Here is an 18275-nt window from a genome sequence, read left to right as displayed (position 1 = left end):
CAGTATATTCCATTTTGCAGCTATGTGAAGCATGTGGCCGCTAAACGTACACATTTAATTTTATAGAGCCTACCAGTGATGATTTGAGGATGCCTCAGGCAAACTCTGACAGAGTCAAACAGGGTAAGCACATTACACAAACCGGAGCTCCTCCCCGGCATACTTGGTCCTTTCTGCACTGACAAAATAAAACGCCTTTACTTTTCACTCCATAAAATTATAATCAAATGCATCGAAGACAGAAATAATGATCTTGTAAATGTATTTTACACTCCGTCAGCATTTAAACTTGGCTGCTTGAGGTGTCTTGATGTGTAACTGAGGACGACTTCCACGTGTCCAAGTGAAATCTGTAACCTATTATCCAGCGCCTGCTGGTTAAAGGTTGGCTGTTTCAAAATTTTTCTTTTCTCACTGAGAAAAAAGAAACAATGAGAACAAACAGGTGCCATGTAACAGGAAGCACAGCCTGCAGCGTTGGTGGTTTTCTCCACTGTGAGAAACTTGGGCGCACACATGAACAAGTGCTCGTGTGCGTGGATCTCACACGTACCTGATCCACATGGAAACACAGCAGCCCTATAAATCAGTCTCTAAAACGTCCTTCCAGACAGTTCGCATACAGATTTACTTTTACTAATACATCAGCTATACACCAGGTTCTGCCCTGTCCAAGGAAAAAAGAGATGTGTGCTCATTCCTCCACGATCTCTCCCTAAAACAGGTGACATCCGTCATGTGGGATCTCAATATTCCCTGTCGTCATGACGTTGTTTGTAAAGATATTCAGATCGTTTCTTACGCGTTAAAAGAAATAAGTGTAATACTCCTAAATATAGTCATTCAGTCTTATATGAATATCTTATATGAATATCCCTGTCTGACACAGAAGTAAAGTGCTTACTTTTTGCAGATGACCTAATACTGCTTGCTCCATCTAAGGAGGCTCTGCAGAAGCAGCTGGATCACCTGCAGAAGTTCTGTCAGACCTGGGCCCTGACTGTTAACCTGCACCTTTTGGGTCGGTGCGCCGTATGTGTGTTTTAAATCCATAAATGACACACAAAAATGAGGGTGCGCCTTTTCACACAGTGCGCCGAATGGTCGTGAAAATACGGTAACCATAATATAACCACCAACCATCATATAACCACCAACTACCACTTACCCACCATATAACCACCACATACCCACCATATTATCACCATATAACCACCATATTACCAATTCAATTCAATTTTATTTATATAGTCTACAGAAATTGTCTCCAGGCGCTTTCCGGAGACCAGGACATGACCCCCGAGCAATTATTACATAAACATAACATAAACACTGGCAGGTAAAAACTCCTGTAGTGGGAGAAAAACCTGAAACCAAACAGTGGCAAGAAAAACTCCCCTTTAGGAGGGAAGAAACCCTGACCTGGATCATAAGGGGGGACCCTCCTGCCGGAGGCCAACCACTGTATTACCACCATATAACCACCATATGAACACCATATACCACCATATAAATAAACAAAAAAAAAGCTTCCCTTTATTTGTTGATCATGTTAATACGACTTCAGTCTCAGACCTTTGTGAAGGTCATCCTAGAACATCCTACACTCACTCACTCATCACTCATCTTCTCCCGCTTTTCCGTTACCGGGTCGCGGGGGCAGCAGCCTCAGCAGGGATGCCCAGACTTCCCTCACCCCAGACACTTCCTCCAGCTCCTCCGGGGGGAGTCCGAGGCGTTCCCAGGCCAGCCGAGAGACATAGTCTCTCCAGCGTGTCCTGGGTCTTCCCCGGGGTCTCCTCCCGGTGGGACATGCCTGGAACACCTCCCTAGGGAGGCGTCCAGGAGGCATCCGGTACAGATGCCCAAGCCACCTCAGCTGACTCCTCTCAACGTGAAAGAGCAGCGGCTCGACTCCGAGCTCCTCCCGGGTGACCGAACTCCTCACCCTATCTCTAAGGGAGCGTCCAGCCACCCTGCGGAGGAAACTCATCTCGGCCGCTTGTATCCGCGATCTTGTCCTTTCGGTCACTACCCAAAGTTCATGACCATAGGTGAGGGTAGGGGCGTAGATTGACCGGTAAATCGAGAGCTTCGCCTTTCGACTCAGCTCCCTCTTCACCACGACGGTCCAGTACATTGACCGCATAACTGCGGACGCTGCACCGATCCGCCTGTCAATCTCACGCTCCATTGTTCCCTCACTCGTGAACAAGATCCCGAGATACTTGAACTCCTCCACCTGAGGCAGGACTTCTCCACCCACCCGGAGAAGGCATGCCCCCCTTTTCCGGTTGAGAACCATGGCCTCGGTCTTGGAGGTGCTGATTCTCATCCCTGCCGCGTCGCACTCGGCCGCAAACCGCCCCAGCACATGCTGGAGGTCCCGGTCTGATGAAGCCAACAGGACAACATCATCTGCAAAAAGCAGAGATGAAATCCTGAGTTTCCCAAACCGGATCCCCTCCGGCCCCTGGCTGCGCCTAGAAATCCTGTCCATAAAAATTATGAACAGGACCGGTGACAAAGGGCAGCCCTGCCGGAGTCCAACATGCACTGGGAACAAGTCTGACTTACTGCCGGCAATGCGAACCAGACTCCTGCTTCGATCATACAGAGACCGGACAGCCCTTAGTAGAGGGCCCCGGACTCCATACTCACTCAGCACCCCCCACAGAATGGCACGAGGGACACGGTCAAATGCCTTCTCCAGATCCACAAAACACATGTAGACTGGTTGGGCAAATTCCCATGAACCCTCGAGCACCCTGCGGAGGGTGTAGAGCTGGTCCAGTGTTCCACGACCGGGACGAAAACCGCATTGTTCCTCCTGAATCCAAGGTTCGACTATCGGCCGTAATCTCCTCTCCAGTACCCTGGCGTAGACTTTCCCCGGGAGGCTGAGAAGTGTGATCCCCCTGTAGTTGGAACACATTCTCCGGTCCCCCTTTTTAAACAGAGGGACCACCACCCCGGTTTGCCACCCCAGCGGTACTGTCCCCTTCCTCCATGCAATGTCGCAGAGGCGTGTCAACCAAGACAGCCCTACGACATCCAGAGACTTGAGGTACTCAGGGCGAATCTCATCCACCCCCGGTGCCACTGAGGAGCTTACGAACTACCTCAGTGACCTCGGCTTGGGTGATGGACGAGCACGCCTCCGAGCCCCAACCCTCTGCTTCCTCAGTGGAAGGCATGTCAGTCGGGTTAAGGAGATCCTCAAAGTATTCCTTCCACCGTCCGACAATGTCCCCAGTCGAGGTCAACAGCTCCCCACCAGCACCATAAACGGTGTCGGCAGACTACTGCTTCCCCCTTCTGAGGCGCCGAACGGTCCTCCAGAATTTCCTCGAGGCCGACCGAAAGTCCTCCTCCATGGCCTCCCCGAACTCCTCCCAGACCCGAGTTTTTGCCTCCAAGACTGCCCGAGCCGCGGCCCGCTTGGCCTGCCGGTACCTATCTACTGCGTCAGGAGTCCCACCGGCCAACATAGCCCGGTAGGACTACTTCTTCAGTCTGACGGCATCCTGTACTTCCGGTGTCCACCACCGGGTTCTAGGATTGCCGCCACGACAGGCACCGGAGACCTTGCGTCCACAGCTTCGAGCCGCCGCGTTGACAATGGAGGCAGAGAACATGGTCCACTCGGACTCGATGTCCCCCGCCTCCCCCGGGATCCGAGAGAAGCTCTCCCGGAGGTGGGAGTTGAAGATGTCCCTGACAGAGGGCTCGGCCAGACGTTCCCAACAGACCACAATCCGTTTGGGTCTGCCCGGTCTGTCCAACCTCCTCCTCCGCCAGCGCACCCAACTCACCACCAGGTGGTGATCAGTTGACAGCTCAGCCCCTCTCTTCACCCGAGTGTCCAAGACATGCGGCCGAAGGTCAGATGAAACGACAACAAAGTCGATCATTGACCTCCGGCCTAGGGTGTCCTGGTGCCACGTGCACTGATGGACACCCTTATGCTTGAACATGGTGTTCGTGATGGACAAACTGTGACTCGCACAGAAGTCCAACAACAAAACACCGCTCGGGTTCAGATCGGGGAGGCCGTTCCTCCCAATCATGCCTCTCCAGGTATCACTGTCATTACCCACGTGAGCTTTGAGGTCCCCCACTAGAACAATGGAGTCCCCAGTTGGAGCACTATCAAGTACCCCTCCCAGGGACTCCAAGAAGGCCGGGTACTCCGCACTGCTGTTCGGCCCGTAGGCACAAACAACAGTGAGAGACCTTTCCCCGACCCGAAGGCGCAGGGAAGCGACCCTCTCGTCCTCTCGGGGTGAACTCCAACACATGGCGGCTGAGCTGGGGGGCTATTAACAAGCCCACACCAGCCCGCCGCCTCTCACCATGTGCAACTCCAGAGTAGTGGAGGGTCCAGCCCCCTTCAAGGAGCTGGGTTCCAGAGCCCAAGCTATGTGTGGAGGTGAGCCCGACTATCTCTAGCCGGTATCTCTCAACCTCACGCACAAGCTCCGGCTCCTCCCCCCCCAGCCGAACATCCTACAGTGTCAAATATTTCCTTTACCAATACCAATCTAAAAAACAACATTATTCGCAGATCTCGTCTTAAGACGATTAATGTTTCACCTTAAATGCTCTAACGTGCCATCTAGAAATTGCTTTATCTTCAATATTCACATTATTGACAACAGAGGCTTTTGACAACGGATGCCAAACTTTTATATGCTACCATACAAGTGTTTATAGTTGTTAATTTCCATCCACTAATTAAACATGCATCTGTTAAATACCACAGAACAAATAGAGCAGGCTTCCTTTGAATCTCGCTCACAGTCAAATGAAATTAAGGCCTCATGTTTTCTCTGAATCCTGTCGTATCACAGCCCCAAGAGAAAACACAGAGGCCACAATGGGTAGCACTAACAAGATCATGAAACTCAATGAGGCTTTTCTTAATTGGGATGAATAGAATCCAATCATTTGAAGGTCTGTTGATGCTGATCCTCAAATAACCCACGAAATTCCCTTTTGAGGCCTCCGGGAGAACAACAACAACATGTTGTCATGACAAACCGATGCTTTGTGCTAAATAATAATACAAGAGGGAGCACAACACCTCTCCATCATTTTTAAATGTCCCCTTGCATATTTGGCAGTGTTTTAACATAATTATCATTTAAAAAAACTCCTGAGAGTACAACATTTGATTTATCATCAATCACAGAGGTTGAACAGCGCTACTATTCTAGCTTTACTACTCATTTTGCACAGCTGATTTTTTTATTTGTTTATTCATCCTTACCCATCCATCCATCCATCCATCCATTTTCCACCACTTATCCGCAACCCGGTCGCGGGGGCAGCAGTCTCAACAGAGATGCCCAGACTTCCTTCACCCCAGACTCTTCCTCCAGCTCTTCCTCCAGCTCTTCTGAGGGGAGTCCGAGGCGTTCCCAGGCCAGCCGAGAGACATAGTCTCTCCAGCATGTCCTGGGTCTTCCCCGGGGTCTCCTCCCAGAGGGACATGTCTGGAACACCTCCCTAGGGAGGAGGGACATGCCTGGAACACCTCCCTAGGGAGGAGGGACATGCCTGGAACACCTCCCTAGGGAGGCGTCCAGGAGGATCCGATACAGATGGCCAAGCCACCTCAGCTGACTCCTCTCAAGGTGAAGGAGCAGCGGCTCGACTCCGAGCTCCTCCTGGGTGACCGAACTCCTCACCCTATCTCTAAGGGAGAGTCCAGCCACCCTGCGGAGGAAACTCATCTCGGCCGCTTGTATCCGCGATCTTGTCCTTTCGGTCACTACCCAAAGTTCGTGACCATAGGTGAGGGTAGGTGCGTAGATTGACCGGTAAATCGAGAGCTTCACCTTTCGACTCAGCTCCCTCTTCACCACGACGGTCCAGTACATCGACCGCATTACTGCGGACGCTGCACCGATCCGTCTGTCAATCTCCCGCTCCATCGTTCCCTCACTCGTGAACAAGACCCCGAGATACTTGAACTCCTCCACCTGGGACAGGACTTCCCCACCCACCCGGAGAAGGCACGCCACCCTTTCCCGGTGGAGAACAATGGCCTAGGACAACATCATCTACAAAAAGCAGAGATGAAATCCTGTGGTCCCCAAACCGGATCCCCTCTGGCCCCTGCTACGCCTAGAAATCCTGTCTATAAAAATTATGAACAGAACCTGTTACAAAGGGCAGCCTTGCCCAAGTCCAACATGCACTGGGAACAAGTCTGATCTACTGCCAGCAATGCAACCAAACTCTTGCTCCGATCATACAGAGACCAGACAGCCCTTAATAGAGTGCCCCGGACCCCATACTCACTGAGCGCCCCCCATCATCCTTACCTTCTAACCTCAGTGACTAAAGCTGAAAGTGGTTTCTCCCAGGCGTACATCTTGATTATCCTGATGCCAGACACCACCTCGTTCATGATGCGGATCCTACTGTCGGTAAGAACAGCAGTTCTGCTCCTGAAACAACCCAAGTGAGAAACATGAGGACAAATTAGCTTGAAGAATGAATAATAAACAGACATGACTTCATGCATCTCGTATTTCCAAAAAACATAAAAAAGCAAAGGTGTGATGAAATGGGGTTTGATCATAACCGCTCAGACCGGGATGTGATAACTTGCCTGGGCCGGTCTTTCTTGCAATAACAACACTCAGCTGGGAATAATAATAATAAACTGATCTATGCAGCCTCATTAACCATTCGGTTGATGCGTCTAATGACACAACACTTGACAGATGTGGCATTCGTTCAAAAATCACAACTTGAACATTCTTTGTGAGTCTGAACAGATTTCGGTTACACCTGCTGCGGGGCCGCAGGGCTGTGTGGAGACACCGCGTACTGCCACACAGCTCGCATTAGAACAGATCTGCATTTCTGAATGGGTGGTACATTGCATCACTTAGGAATGTTAAGCCTTTATAGAGCACGGAGTACGGCACCAATCACTGATGGCCCTATCACTGATCTCTTATTGACCCGGTCTTTGTACGTTTTGATCGTATAGAAACATAATTCTCCTCAGTTGTGTGAAATAAGACCTGGAAACAGGCATTGTGGCATAGAATTGTCAAATTGGTTTAACTCACCGTACGAATTGTTACAGATTACTTTTGTAATACTGTATTTGACCCGGTCTTTGTACGTTTTGACCGTATAGAAACGTAATTCTTGCCATTTTAAGAATGAGATGTACCTGCTGAACTCTACTGCCATTACTTTTTAACATCTTGTGCTTTTTATTATTTTACCTCTTTTCTTATCATTTTATTTCATTTTATCTGTTATTTACTGTTTAATTGTGTCTTGCTGCTTTTAATTACTTTGTGTTGAATTGTGCTGTACAAATAAACTTGCCTTGCCTTATTTCATGGACCCAGTATCAGTGTATGAATCACTCTACTGTTGCACTTTAATCACATAACAAGCTGCTGCGCTGCGTTCGTCTTCCACCTGTAAATCATGCAGCTGCAGCATGTCACTACGCCCTGTTTGGCAGGGATTTTTATAGTTTTATAGTCTCCTTGAGGTTGTCAGTATTCGGGAGTATTCTTTTCATCTAGACGCTTAACTCCAATCTGTTTCTCAACATGCTCAGCTAGTTGAGCTAATAATAATCCCAGTGTTTTTTTTGTTCCTTACCTAAATATGCCGAAGAGCTTTCCAAACATTGTCTGCACCGGCAGCATGACTGCAATTGTGGCCACACCGGCCATGCAGGAGACTCCGACCTCGTACCACAGGAAAAAGATGATGACCACTGCCTGTAGCGGTCCCAGCCACAGATAGTGGAGATCCAGTACAATCTGCAGAGACAGTGAGTATAGATGACCACAGACGTGCAAAAAAACTAAATACAATCATATAGTCTGCAGAAATCACTGCGTTAAATGCACGTGCACACATTTGTTCAGCCTGTGCAGGTTCAAATCAAATCAATCTTTATTTGTATAGCGCTTTTCATACAAAATAAAAAATGCAACGCAAACGCTTTACATAAAACATAAAACTTAATAATACACAAGCACACTGCGATTCACACAAGTTTATGGCTGAGCAGTGAGGATCCAGGTGAGGAAACGGTATCAGGGAGCCATCCACACCAGGAGGTCTCATAACCTGCAACCACAAGGGGGGGGGGCCTCCACAGAGACCATCCCGGCCCAGACAGATAGAAGAGTCCACACCACAGCGGTAAAGCCGTGGTGCAGAGCTCCACCACCATCCAGGCCAGAACCACCCCCAGTACGACCCCCTGCAGGCCAGAGTCACTCCCAGCATGGAGGCTCCACATGAGGAAACACTGGAGCTAAAAGCTACAAGAAAGCAGGATAAGATAGGCTATGAAGTTAAAATACACACTAAAAGAGTTTAAAAGTATAACATAAAATCCTAAAAGTAGGTCTAGAAAGCAAGACCTGCTAAAACAAACATAAGAACAATTTAAAACCATAAGAGCGTACCTGGGTTAAAACAACGAAAACAGCTAGTTAAAACAAGGGTATATAAGAAAGACTAAAAGGAATCAGCTAAATACCAAGTTAAAAAGGTGAGTCTTGAGCCTGTTTTTAAAAACATCAACAGTCTCTGCGGCCCTGAGGTTCTCCAGCAGGCTGTTCCACAGACGTGAGCCGTAGTAGTGAAATGATGCCTAACTGTGGGTTATGGTTCTAACTTTGGGAATGATTAAAAGGCCGGTGTCGGAGGACCTCAGGGTCCGCCAGGGTTTATAGGATAAAAGCAGATCAGACAGATAAGAAGGCCCGAGACCGTTAAGAGGTTTAGAAACTAATAAGAGAACCTTAAAATCAATCCTGAAGCAAACGGGGAGCCAATGCAGCGATTCTAAGACTGGTGTAATGTGAGACCGCCTGCTGGTCTTCATCAGCTGAGTTTTGTAATAGTTGGAGACTGGAAATGCTCTTTTTAGGAAGACCAGAAAGCAGGGCATTACAATAATCAATACGACTGGAAATAAAAGCGTGCTTGTTAATGTCCAAAGAACCTCTTCCTCAAGGCAACTGGACTGTTTCTCTCTCTCTCTCTCTGAAGACATTAGGGCTGGGTATCCATTCAAATGTCAAGAATCGATTCGATTCCGATTCTTAAGAGTCAGAATCGATTATCAAGATTCGATTCCGATATTGATTTGGGTTAGTGTTATTAAAAATGTTTTTTGAGCTGTTGCATGAATTATATGACTGTAGTTATGTAACATTAATACTAGTATTATATTGAGATTCAACAGCAAGTATTAGCAGCTAATGATGCTGTAAGGACCAATCACCTCCCAGAATGCTGATAGAACTGCTTTCAGAAACATCGTGTGGCAGAATTATCCAACAGATCCAGGGCAGCAAACAGAGGACGGATGAAATCGCTTTTATTTTTTTCCATTTTTGAGAATTTGGTTTTTAGCATTTTATTCAAATGTAACCCCAAGACAAATAAAGTAATGACATATAGACAATTTATGCAATTATAACTGAAAACTTTAATGTTTTCATACTTTTAAATATATTTGAAGGCATAAACATGGCACCGGTTATTCTCGTGTCCAACAAAACATTCCTTTTTTGGGCATAAACAAAAAAATACCAAAAGTTGTAATGTAACGATGAAAAAAAAAAAATGTATCTTTAAACATACGAATCGATTGTTAGGAATTAATATGAGAATCGATTTAGAATCGGAAAATCGATTTTTTCAACAGACATAGAAGACATAACTTGCTTATGTTTCCGTACCTCATCAAAACGGTTGATGTCATTTGAAAGGAGATTCACAATTTGGCCGGTGGTTGTTCGTCCCATGGATTCGTTGCTGAGACGAAGAGCCTGGAGGAGAGAAGTGAGCCAGTCATCATTTCCCAAATCTGCATTCGTCTCCTTAAAGCCAGCCCCGTTCCTCACTGACCTTCTTGTAGATCATGTGACAGATGGCCACCCTGGCCTTCATGCCGATTCTCTGGACGTGATAGAAGTAGAGATGCTGCAGAATGGTCTGTCCGAAGGCCGACACGGACATGGCAGCGGCGTAGCCGTACACCATGTAAAGACTCCTCTGATCATCCGGGTCATAATTCTCAAAGTACTGGATTATTTGACCCAAAAGCAGAGGCTGGATCACCTTGATAGCTTCCTGTGTGCACAGACGGGGACTTATCTCAAGTGATCCATTTATCTATTAAACACCAGATAAACAATATTCAGAGCAACTTTTCCTGCAGTCTTCTCACACAAATCATTACAACAGCAGCTCATTCTTTTAAGATAAAGTAATCAATACACCAACAAATCTCTTGTGACTTCATCACCCTTATTCAATCCTCCAATAAAGAGGATTGAATAATAATAATATAATAATAATAATGAAATATAGTTAAGGGGGTAAGTAAGTTTTTACTTCTTCCTAGTCCTTTTCAAGCATGTTAATTATGATGGATGCTTGTTTTTATTTATATATATATATATTTTTGTTTTGTTTTCACTACTGTTTAATGTTTGAAATAAAAATTTCAATTCAAATTCAATTCAAGAGAAAGATTAAAGTGGTTAGAACTTACCAGAAAAAACAAAAACAGCCCTGCAAGCCCGTAGGAGCGCCCGTAGCACTGGATCAGAACCCGGGTCAGGCTGGGATTCTGCAGCTCCTTCGCAGCACCTTTCACTTCCAGGTCCCATCTTCTGCAAAGAGTCAGTGGAGATGTTGTTTCAGCCTTGGATACCATGTTGAAGAAGAACTCAGATAGTATTTTCTGTGACTTCTACGGAACAGTATTAGGGCCAGGCAGGAGAAAAATAAAAATAATATTTTAGAGGAGGAAGATTTTTTTTTCATTATGCACTTCGAGTAAAAAGTCAAAATGTTGAGAAAAAAGGTAAAATGTCGAGATTAATGTTGAAGTACAATTTCGACTTTATTCACGAAATTGTATTTCAACATTAATCTCAACATTTCGACTTTTTTCTCGACATTGACTTTTTTCTCGAAGTGCACAATAAAAAAAAAATCTTCCCTGCTCAAATTTTTTTTCTCCTGCATGGCCCTAATACTCTTCTGTAGACTTCAGAATGAATATTAACATAACACGTTAGTGAAAGTGGTGGCAGGATTAACTCAAATGACATCAAAAGGAAAACTATTAACTTCAGATTAAAGTTTATTCCCTATTCATGTTCATTCATTATGCTGCAGGGTTGCAGCATTTTGCTCAATAGTTGGACCATCCTCATAAGATCAAAAGCTTCTAGCCGAAGTACGCGCAGTGCTGAACATGCCGATGCAGCCACCTCCCTTGTTCTTTTGTTGCCTACTTTTTCTTGAGAACAGTTGGTCTTCAGACAAGTCAAATGCCTCACACGTTGAAAACAGGTTGTGGAGGTAAAAATCCAGTGCGTGGCTTTCATCAAAAACACACAGAAAAAGATGGATCTCTTTCTAATGAGACGTAAGGAGCCCAGAGGGCCCACGAGGACAAGTGAGGAATGACTAGGAATGCAGTCGTGAGCATTGAACGCCTGCAGCAACGGTCCTGAACGCACGCAGCGTATGTTCTCTATAGGCAGAGAGACGGCAGAGCTCCAACATGTTCCACCCTGCTAACTGGGAGCAGAGACGTCTCTGCTGCAGGAACGAGACTTTGGAAAATAATCTAATTGTCATTTTTTCCCCCAATATTTCAATCTAAGATGCTTTTTTTTCCCCTTTTTTTAATAAAAACCTAATGGATTATTTTAATACTAACACAATATTTTATACATTTAGTATAAAGTGTTCTTCCCATAGACTAGGCATCTTTGTTTTATGTCTTGCATTTTTTCATTAAGTAAGTTACTACTTCAACACCAACCACCTAGTCTTGTGAGATTCAGAAACTAGCTTCGGTGTCCTTGGCATAAATGTTGAAACTAAGGTGTTTTTTTTTTTTTTTAACTAAAGAAATTAAGGTTTAAATCCCGCTGGTAGGGAGCGAAACTTTCACACTTTTCGGGGGAGGTCCCTGTTTGTTGCATGTCGACTAATAAATAATCCCACAGTGTGGATGTGCTGTTATTCGTGGAGACAAAAGTTTCCGCTGATCCAGCTTCAGGCTGTTCTGTGGAGCCAGATGCCGCCGCGCCATGGACGCGCGCTCCGGCTCCGCTCTCTCTCGCATCACGTGGCGACCTTATAATCACTCATGTTGCGAGAAAATATTCCTTTACAAATTCCCATGAAAATGAATAAATAATAAAAAGTAAATGATAAATAATAGGCAGAGGTGTAATTTAAATAATTTCCCTCTAGGGGTTATCAAAGTTTTTTAATGGATTGATAAACAGACATAATTTAGACCCGTCGACTGGCTGTACTTGTAGTTTGGTGACACTACAGTTACAGCAGGTGAGAATCTGCCAATATCTGTCCAACCTTAGCGGACCTGCACAACTCACGTCCTGGAGAACAGTCAGACTGGACTGATCGCCCACTCAATTTGAATTATGTTACACTTTTTGCGGGGCGGGCATGAAAACGAAGTAGCAATGTCAATGTCCAACAACAACATGTGCAATATCTGTCTACCTCATAAACATCCTACCTGCTTTTTTTGCACTGTTTTTCTTTCTTTCCCGTACTGCACTACTTCTTATTTTTTATTCCAATGTATATACGGTTTATATTTTGTAATCATATATTTTTTTACCCTTTCCCTGCATGTGTGTGTTGAGTGTACTGCTGCTGCAAAAAGTGAATTTCCCCATTGAGGGAGAAATAAAGGACAATCTTATCTTATCTTATCTTATCTTTATCATTTTAATTAGGTCAAAGAGTAAAAACTGCAGCTTCATTTTGAAAATGAAAAAGCATTTCTGCCAGTACATTTTCATCTGAATGATGTCAGCTCGTGCCTGAAGGCTGTCACACAGCGGCCACTTGCCCCTCCTCCTGTGTCACCAGTCTGATATCTCCCCTGATTCCCTGGTTGTTTCCATCTGCGTCACCTCTCCTCATGGGTATTTAGTCTTTGTCTTCCCCTGGTTGGCTGCCAGAGTATCTCGTCCTTGCGAGTACATCCAGCCTGTTACAGCCCTTGACCAAGAAACTTCGACCCTTTACCAAATTTGTATTTCTATGTTTTTGTAATCCAAGAGTGACCTTGTTTTTTTGATAACGTTTTTGGTTAGACATTAAAAGTAGTTTTCATCCCCTTTCTTATTTCCTCCCTTTTGGAGCGCCTTAGTTTTTTTTACTATTGTCAGCTTCGTTTTTTTCCCTCCGTGAGAGTATTTGATTTTGGAGATGTATATCAATCAATCAATCAATCAAATTTTATTTATATAGCACCTTTCGTCCAGGTACATGAAATACAAGGTGCTTTGACATTTTGATTGAAAAATAAGCATTATAAACAAATAAAAACTGGGAGACCAAAAAAAATAAAAACTGGGAGACCAATGCACCCTGACATACAATATAAAATATATAAAATTTATAAAGATAAAAGTTCAAGGATTAAGGCTAAAAAAAAAATAATAATCAGTCCACAACAATAAAAATAATAAAAACATTATAAGAGATAGATAAATAAATAAAACAGATACCTTTAAAAAAAATTTAAACGGAATAAAACTATATATATGTATATAGGGTATTTAGATCAGTGTAGCGTTTCTCCTCTGGTTGGAGTGATTTTTAGTTTTGTTTCTTTCTCTTGGGTTTTTGTCACCGCGCCCTTTGGTGACGTCTAGTTTTTCATAGCCTGTTTGTTTGTCACCCTGTCTTGAGAGATTCAAAAACATCCAAATAAAAACCTGTCATTACCGTTCTCGGTCTGCATCCGAGTCCTCCTTTAAACCCAGGTCTGACAAAGGCGAGGTGGGATTAACAGAACGTAACCTGTGTGGGCGTGTAGAATGACCTGTTGTCCGCTGTCAGACAGGTGTAGCTTTCAAAATGAGGATGGATGAACTTGAGGACCTGGTCCTGCTGCTGTTACCCTCATCAGCTATTACCTTATTATATTATATTATATAACATATTGTTTTTACCTTTGTTTGTTGTGTTTTACTTATTTCATTTATTCATTTACTTATATCGTTTCTGACTTTGTAAGGGGTGGATGGATCGGTGGGTTTGTTGGGGTTGAATTGTTAATGAATGTCCATTCTTCTGTAACATGGAAAAAGCTATAAATAAAGTGCTTAAAAAACAAACTCCCCTGGTGGGTTGTGACGTGATCAACAAATCCCTCCCACATTAGACCTGTTTACACCTGAGCCGCGGTAAAGACGACCCTCGGAGGGGATTATTGCTGGGGCAGCTCAATGTAAAAGGGGCACGTGACACGCTAGATCCACACGGCTTCTAACACAACGTAGTTGTGTTGTAACACTCCTTAATCATCATGCATTACATTACACCTCTGATAATCATTCAAATGAGCATCCGCCGTCTTCATCACCCAGTGGCGTCAATTCAGTCGAAGCTAACGTATGGCAAGGTTACGAGTCACAGAACTTAACTAGAGTATCAATCAACACGTCCAGCAAATACTCATCACAGAAGTCTGCTATGTAGCTTATCTGTGTGGTCAAGAAAATTGGAACTTTTTCAAATGCAGTCTCGCTCACACTGCAAAAACTCAAAATCTTACCAGGAATATTTGTCTTATTTCTAGTTAAAATGTCTCATTTTTAGTCAAAAAAATCTCATTACACTTAAAACAAGAGTCATTACCAGAAAAATAACTTGTTATTTGACCATTTTCACCTGTTTCAAGTAAATTTTCACTTGAAATAAGTAAAAAAATCTGCAAGTGGGACAAGATTTATCTTCTCATTACAAGCTAAACAATCTTGTTCCATTGGCAGATTTTTCTGCTTATTTTAAGTGAAAATCTACTTGAAACAGGTGAAAATGGTTGTTTTTGAGTCTTGTCTTAAATGTAATGAGATTTTTTTTTTTTTTTTAAATTTGACTAAAAATGAGACATTTTAACTAGAAATAAGACAAATATTCTTGTTAAGATTTTGAGTTTTTGCAGTGTAAAATAACTAGTGAAATCGATCATGTTGTTCTTATTTGCATTTGTAGTTATTCCATAAATGTATTTAAAAAAACATTTACATTTAACCCTTGAAGCAAAGGTGTGGCGGCTGCCATACCTTGCCATACCCCTGTCATCACCTGACTATTTTTTCAACACCAATGGCAGCAATCGCAATAATTTTTCGAAGACTAAAGATGTTTTTGTCCTTCTTCAACATTGAGATGTTCTATTTCATTGTTTTTTTTAGGAGAGGTCTCGCAGGGCGAGATCACGGGGAGTTACGAGAGTTGCACTTTATTTGAAAAACGTCATTCAATGGAAAGAAAGAAAAAGAGACTTAAACAAGCAGTTCTAAGTTCTGACGTTTACTCTGCCAGGTTTCTCACCTCCGACCAAATGGCTGGTTAACAGATAAGCTCACCCTAAAACTATTCAATTTGTAGGAAAAACTTCAAACACATTCCTGATAGTCGCATAATAGACTTTGGTCGATCAAAGCTTCAAAAATACCTTTGTAGCTCTTCTCCCAGGGTTTCAGAAAGGTACTCTGGAAGAACCCGGTACATGTCATTTTCATCAAGATGTTGTTTGCGGCCAAGGTGCAGCAACGGGGTTAGCCAGCTGAAACGGAGTCACATGGAGAATTAAACAGTAGATCGCAGATAACAATGATGCCCCCCTTTCTTTAAAGGACTGTCCTCTATATCTGCATCAAAGTCTGTGGTGAAATAGTCGCTGCTTCTCCGTGGACTTGCTTGGCAAATATATTCTAATCTCTAAAAGAGAATTGATTAGCTTCACTAATTAATCATGATTAATTTATCCCAACAAAAGACACACATACATCATGACATCATAACAGTAACCGACTGTTTCTCTTGTAGCTCCACGAGGTGGAATTCATGATTGTTTTACATAATAGGTGGAGTCTATCAGGAACAATGACTCAATTAAGTTGCCTGGGGGGGCCGGCTGCAGGGAATCCCAAAGTAAACAATACTTCTGTATTTCCTTGTCTTGTCTTAATGCAGTTGACCCCCAACTAGTTAATATTCATGAACGTTGAGAGAACAATTGTCATTAGTGTTTCCCAGAATTTCACACTAACTGGGAGTGAGACTGGCCAGAACTCATCTATTGCTTTTAAAAAGTAGCCAAAAATGAAATAAATCAAATAAAAAGATCAAGAAGCAAGCTTAACTTCTGGCGAGACAAAGTCGGGAAATGTTTTGAAGAGTTCTCATCTTGCATGGGATTATCTAAACCATATGTGCCATCTACTGTAGGTTTGAAAAAAAAGGTTTTGAGAAATAGATAAAAGGGGAAACGGTTTAAAGTGAAATTAATTCAATGTTTTGTAATATCAAAAGGGGGAAAACAGGAATCAGAAATCAATGTCCTTATTTAACCACTCTTTCTTTTCAACAATTGGCAATCAACACATAATTTTAGTCAATGTCACAGCAGCAAAACTATATTATTCATACAGTAAATCTGTTCATTTTATGGTTGTGCAATTATCTGAGGGGGTCAGATTTAATAACTCTTGAACAGGAGTAATAGTTGAACAATCAGGAGTAATAGATGAACAATCAGGAGTAATAATTGAACAATCAGGAGTAATAATTGAACAATCAGGGGTAATAGTTGAACAATCAGGAGTAATAATTGAACAAGCAGGAGTAATAATTGAACAAGCAGGAGTAATAGATGAACAATCAGGAGTAATAATTGAACAATCAGGAGTAATAGTTGAACAATCAGGAGTAATAGATGAACAATCAGGAGTAATAATTGAACAAGCAGGAGTAATAGATGAACAATCAGGAGTAATGGATGAACAAGCAGGAGTAATAGATGAACAATCAGGTTAATAGTATTTACTCACCATAAAAAGATCCTGGACACAAATCCTGCGTTGGCCAGCGGGTTGAGCCTGGCCCGGGTCTTGGTCGGCTCCGGGTTCATAGTGCTGCCTGGTGCGCTGCTGTGCGTCCGCGGATCAACACGCTCCAACTCTCATCTCCGCTCCGGCTCCAGCAACGACTTTAATTCACTCCCTATGCGGCCCGGTGACGTCACAGCGGAGTTTTTCTTTCAGCCAATCAAAACACTGTCGGCAGTCCAAGTGGGCGTGGCTTCGCAGATCCCCGTCGACGCACTATTTAAATTGAAACCATTTAAAAAACTAAATAAAACGGGAAATTTAAAAAAATACATGGTATTTGGAGTCAATTTCTGGGTGTTGAAGTTCGCTAACACGTTTTTTAAACTTGTTGCGTTGAAGTTAATGCTTGTTTTCGGTTTATTAGAAGCAAACTGTTATTCAGTAATTCGCCAACGTTGTTATTTTGCTTAATGCGGACCCAGGAGGAGTCTCCTTTAATCTATTTCGGATTTGTCGTATTACTAACCATTTTCCTGACATGCCTCCAGTTGTTTAAGCCTTTAGGTTACCAGCATAAACGCATGAATTGACGCACGCACCCGCGCCGCACCGGCCACTGCCCACGACCAACGTCCTTTCTAACTCTAAAAGTTAAAAGTCTAACTAATAATATGTCGGGAATGAATCCCAGTTATCGTTAACTTCTGCCTTTTCATTTAACCACAACATAATAAGGAAACATCTGCAGCGTGTACAAATCTCTTCCCACGTGACACGGTTTCAGCCAATCAGGCTCGTTGTGGTGATGGACGTTAAGGGTCCTCATGTAAAGCACAATGTGGTCCATCATAACAGACATAACTCAACGAGGGGGGGTATGGGTTGCCATAAGGGGGTCATCCTTGCCTGATCTGTAAGTAGTGTCACGTTTTTTTGGGGGGGGGCGACCCTAACCGGCGTTTTGCGGTGTCGTATTTCAATAGTAGAGCCTGAGAAACTCCGAGTTCCCAGCCGCAAGTGAAGGCAACATTAGTCATGTGGGCGAAGGGCTCTTAAAACAGTTATGACGTGTGACATTTTATTGATAAGGAGACGACAGGTAGAAAAGGGAAAGTGATAACCACTTGTATTTAAGGTGATAAAGCAATGTGCCTAGAGTCAAACATCAATATTACTAGAATAGAAAGAAAATATATTGGGGGATATGGGATTTAAAATGCTTTGCAGGCACAAATACAGTGGATAAATAGGATCATAACCCTGCAAATTGTTAAGAACATGTTCTGGGTCATGTTCTGGGTCTCTGGAAAGCGCCCAGAGACAACTTATTTTGTAATAGACGCTATTACAAAA

The 18275-nt window shown here is 43.6% G+C and overlaps 1 protein-coding gene across 1 annotated transcript in view; it reads right to left on the bottom strand.

Annotated features, from left to right (window-relative positions):
* The window catches only part of LOC133425207 (ATP-binding cassette sub-family C member 4-like), a 58849-nt gene extending 41336 nt beyond the window's left edge, over positions 1 to 17513 (bottom strand). Inside the window, exons 1-7 of the mRNA XM_061715922.1 lie at positions 16923 to 17513; positions 15545 to 15655; positions 10568 to 10688; positions 9919 to 10143; positions 9750 to 9839; positions 7645 to 7808; positions 6333 to 6458 (exon numbers count right to left, since the gene is read on the bottom strand). Of these exons, the coding sequence (XP_061571906.1) occupies positions 6333 to 6458; positions 7645 to 7808; positions 9750 to 9839; positions 9919 to 10143; positions 10568 to 10688; positions 15545 to 15655; positions 16923 to 17002 (917 nt within the window). The 5' untranslated portion in view covers positions 17003 to 17513. The remainder of the gene's footprint in view (positions 1 to 6332; positions 6459 to 7644; positions 7809 to 9749; positions 9840 to 9918; positions 10144 to 10567; positions 10689 to 15544; positions 15656 to 16922) is intronic.
* Positions 17514 to 18275: the final 762 nt, after the last annotated feature.

Source organism: Cololabis saira, chromosome 24 (genome assembly GCF_033807715.1).
Source record: "Cololabis saira isolate AMF1-May2022 chromosome 24, fColSai1.1, whole genome shotgun sequence".
Taxonomy (NCBI): domain Eukaryota; kingdom Metazoa; phylum Chordata; class Actinopteri; order Beloniformes; family Belonidae; genus Cololabis; species Cololabis saira.
This window is presented reverse-complemented; position numbering and strand designations above follow the sequence as displayed.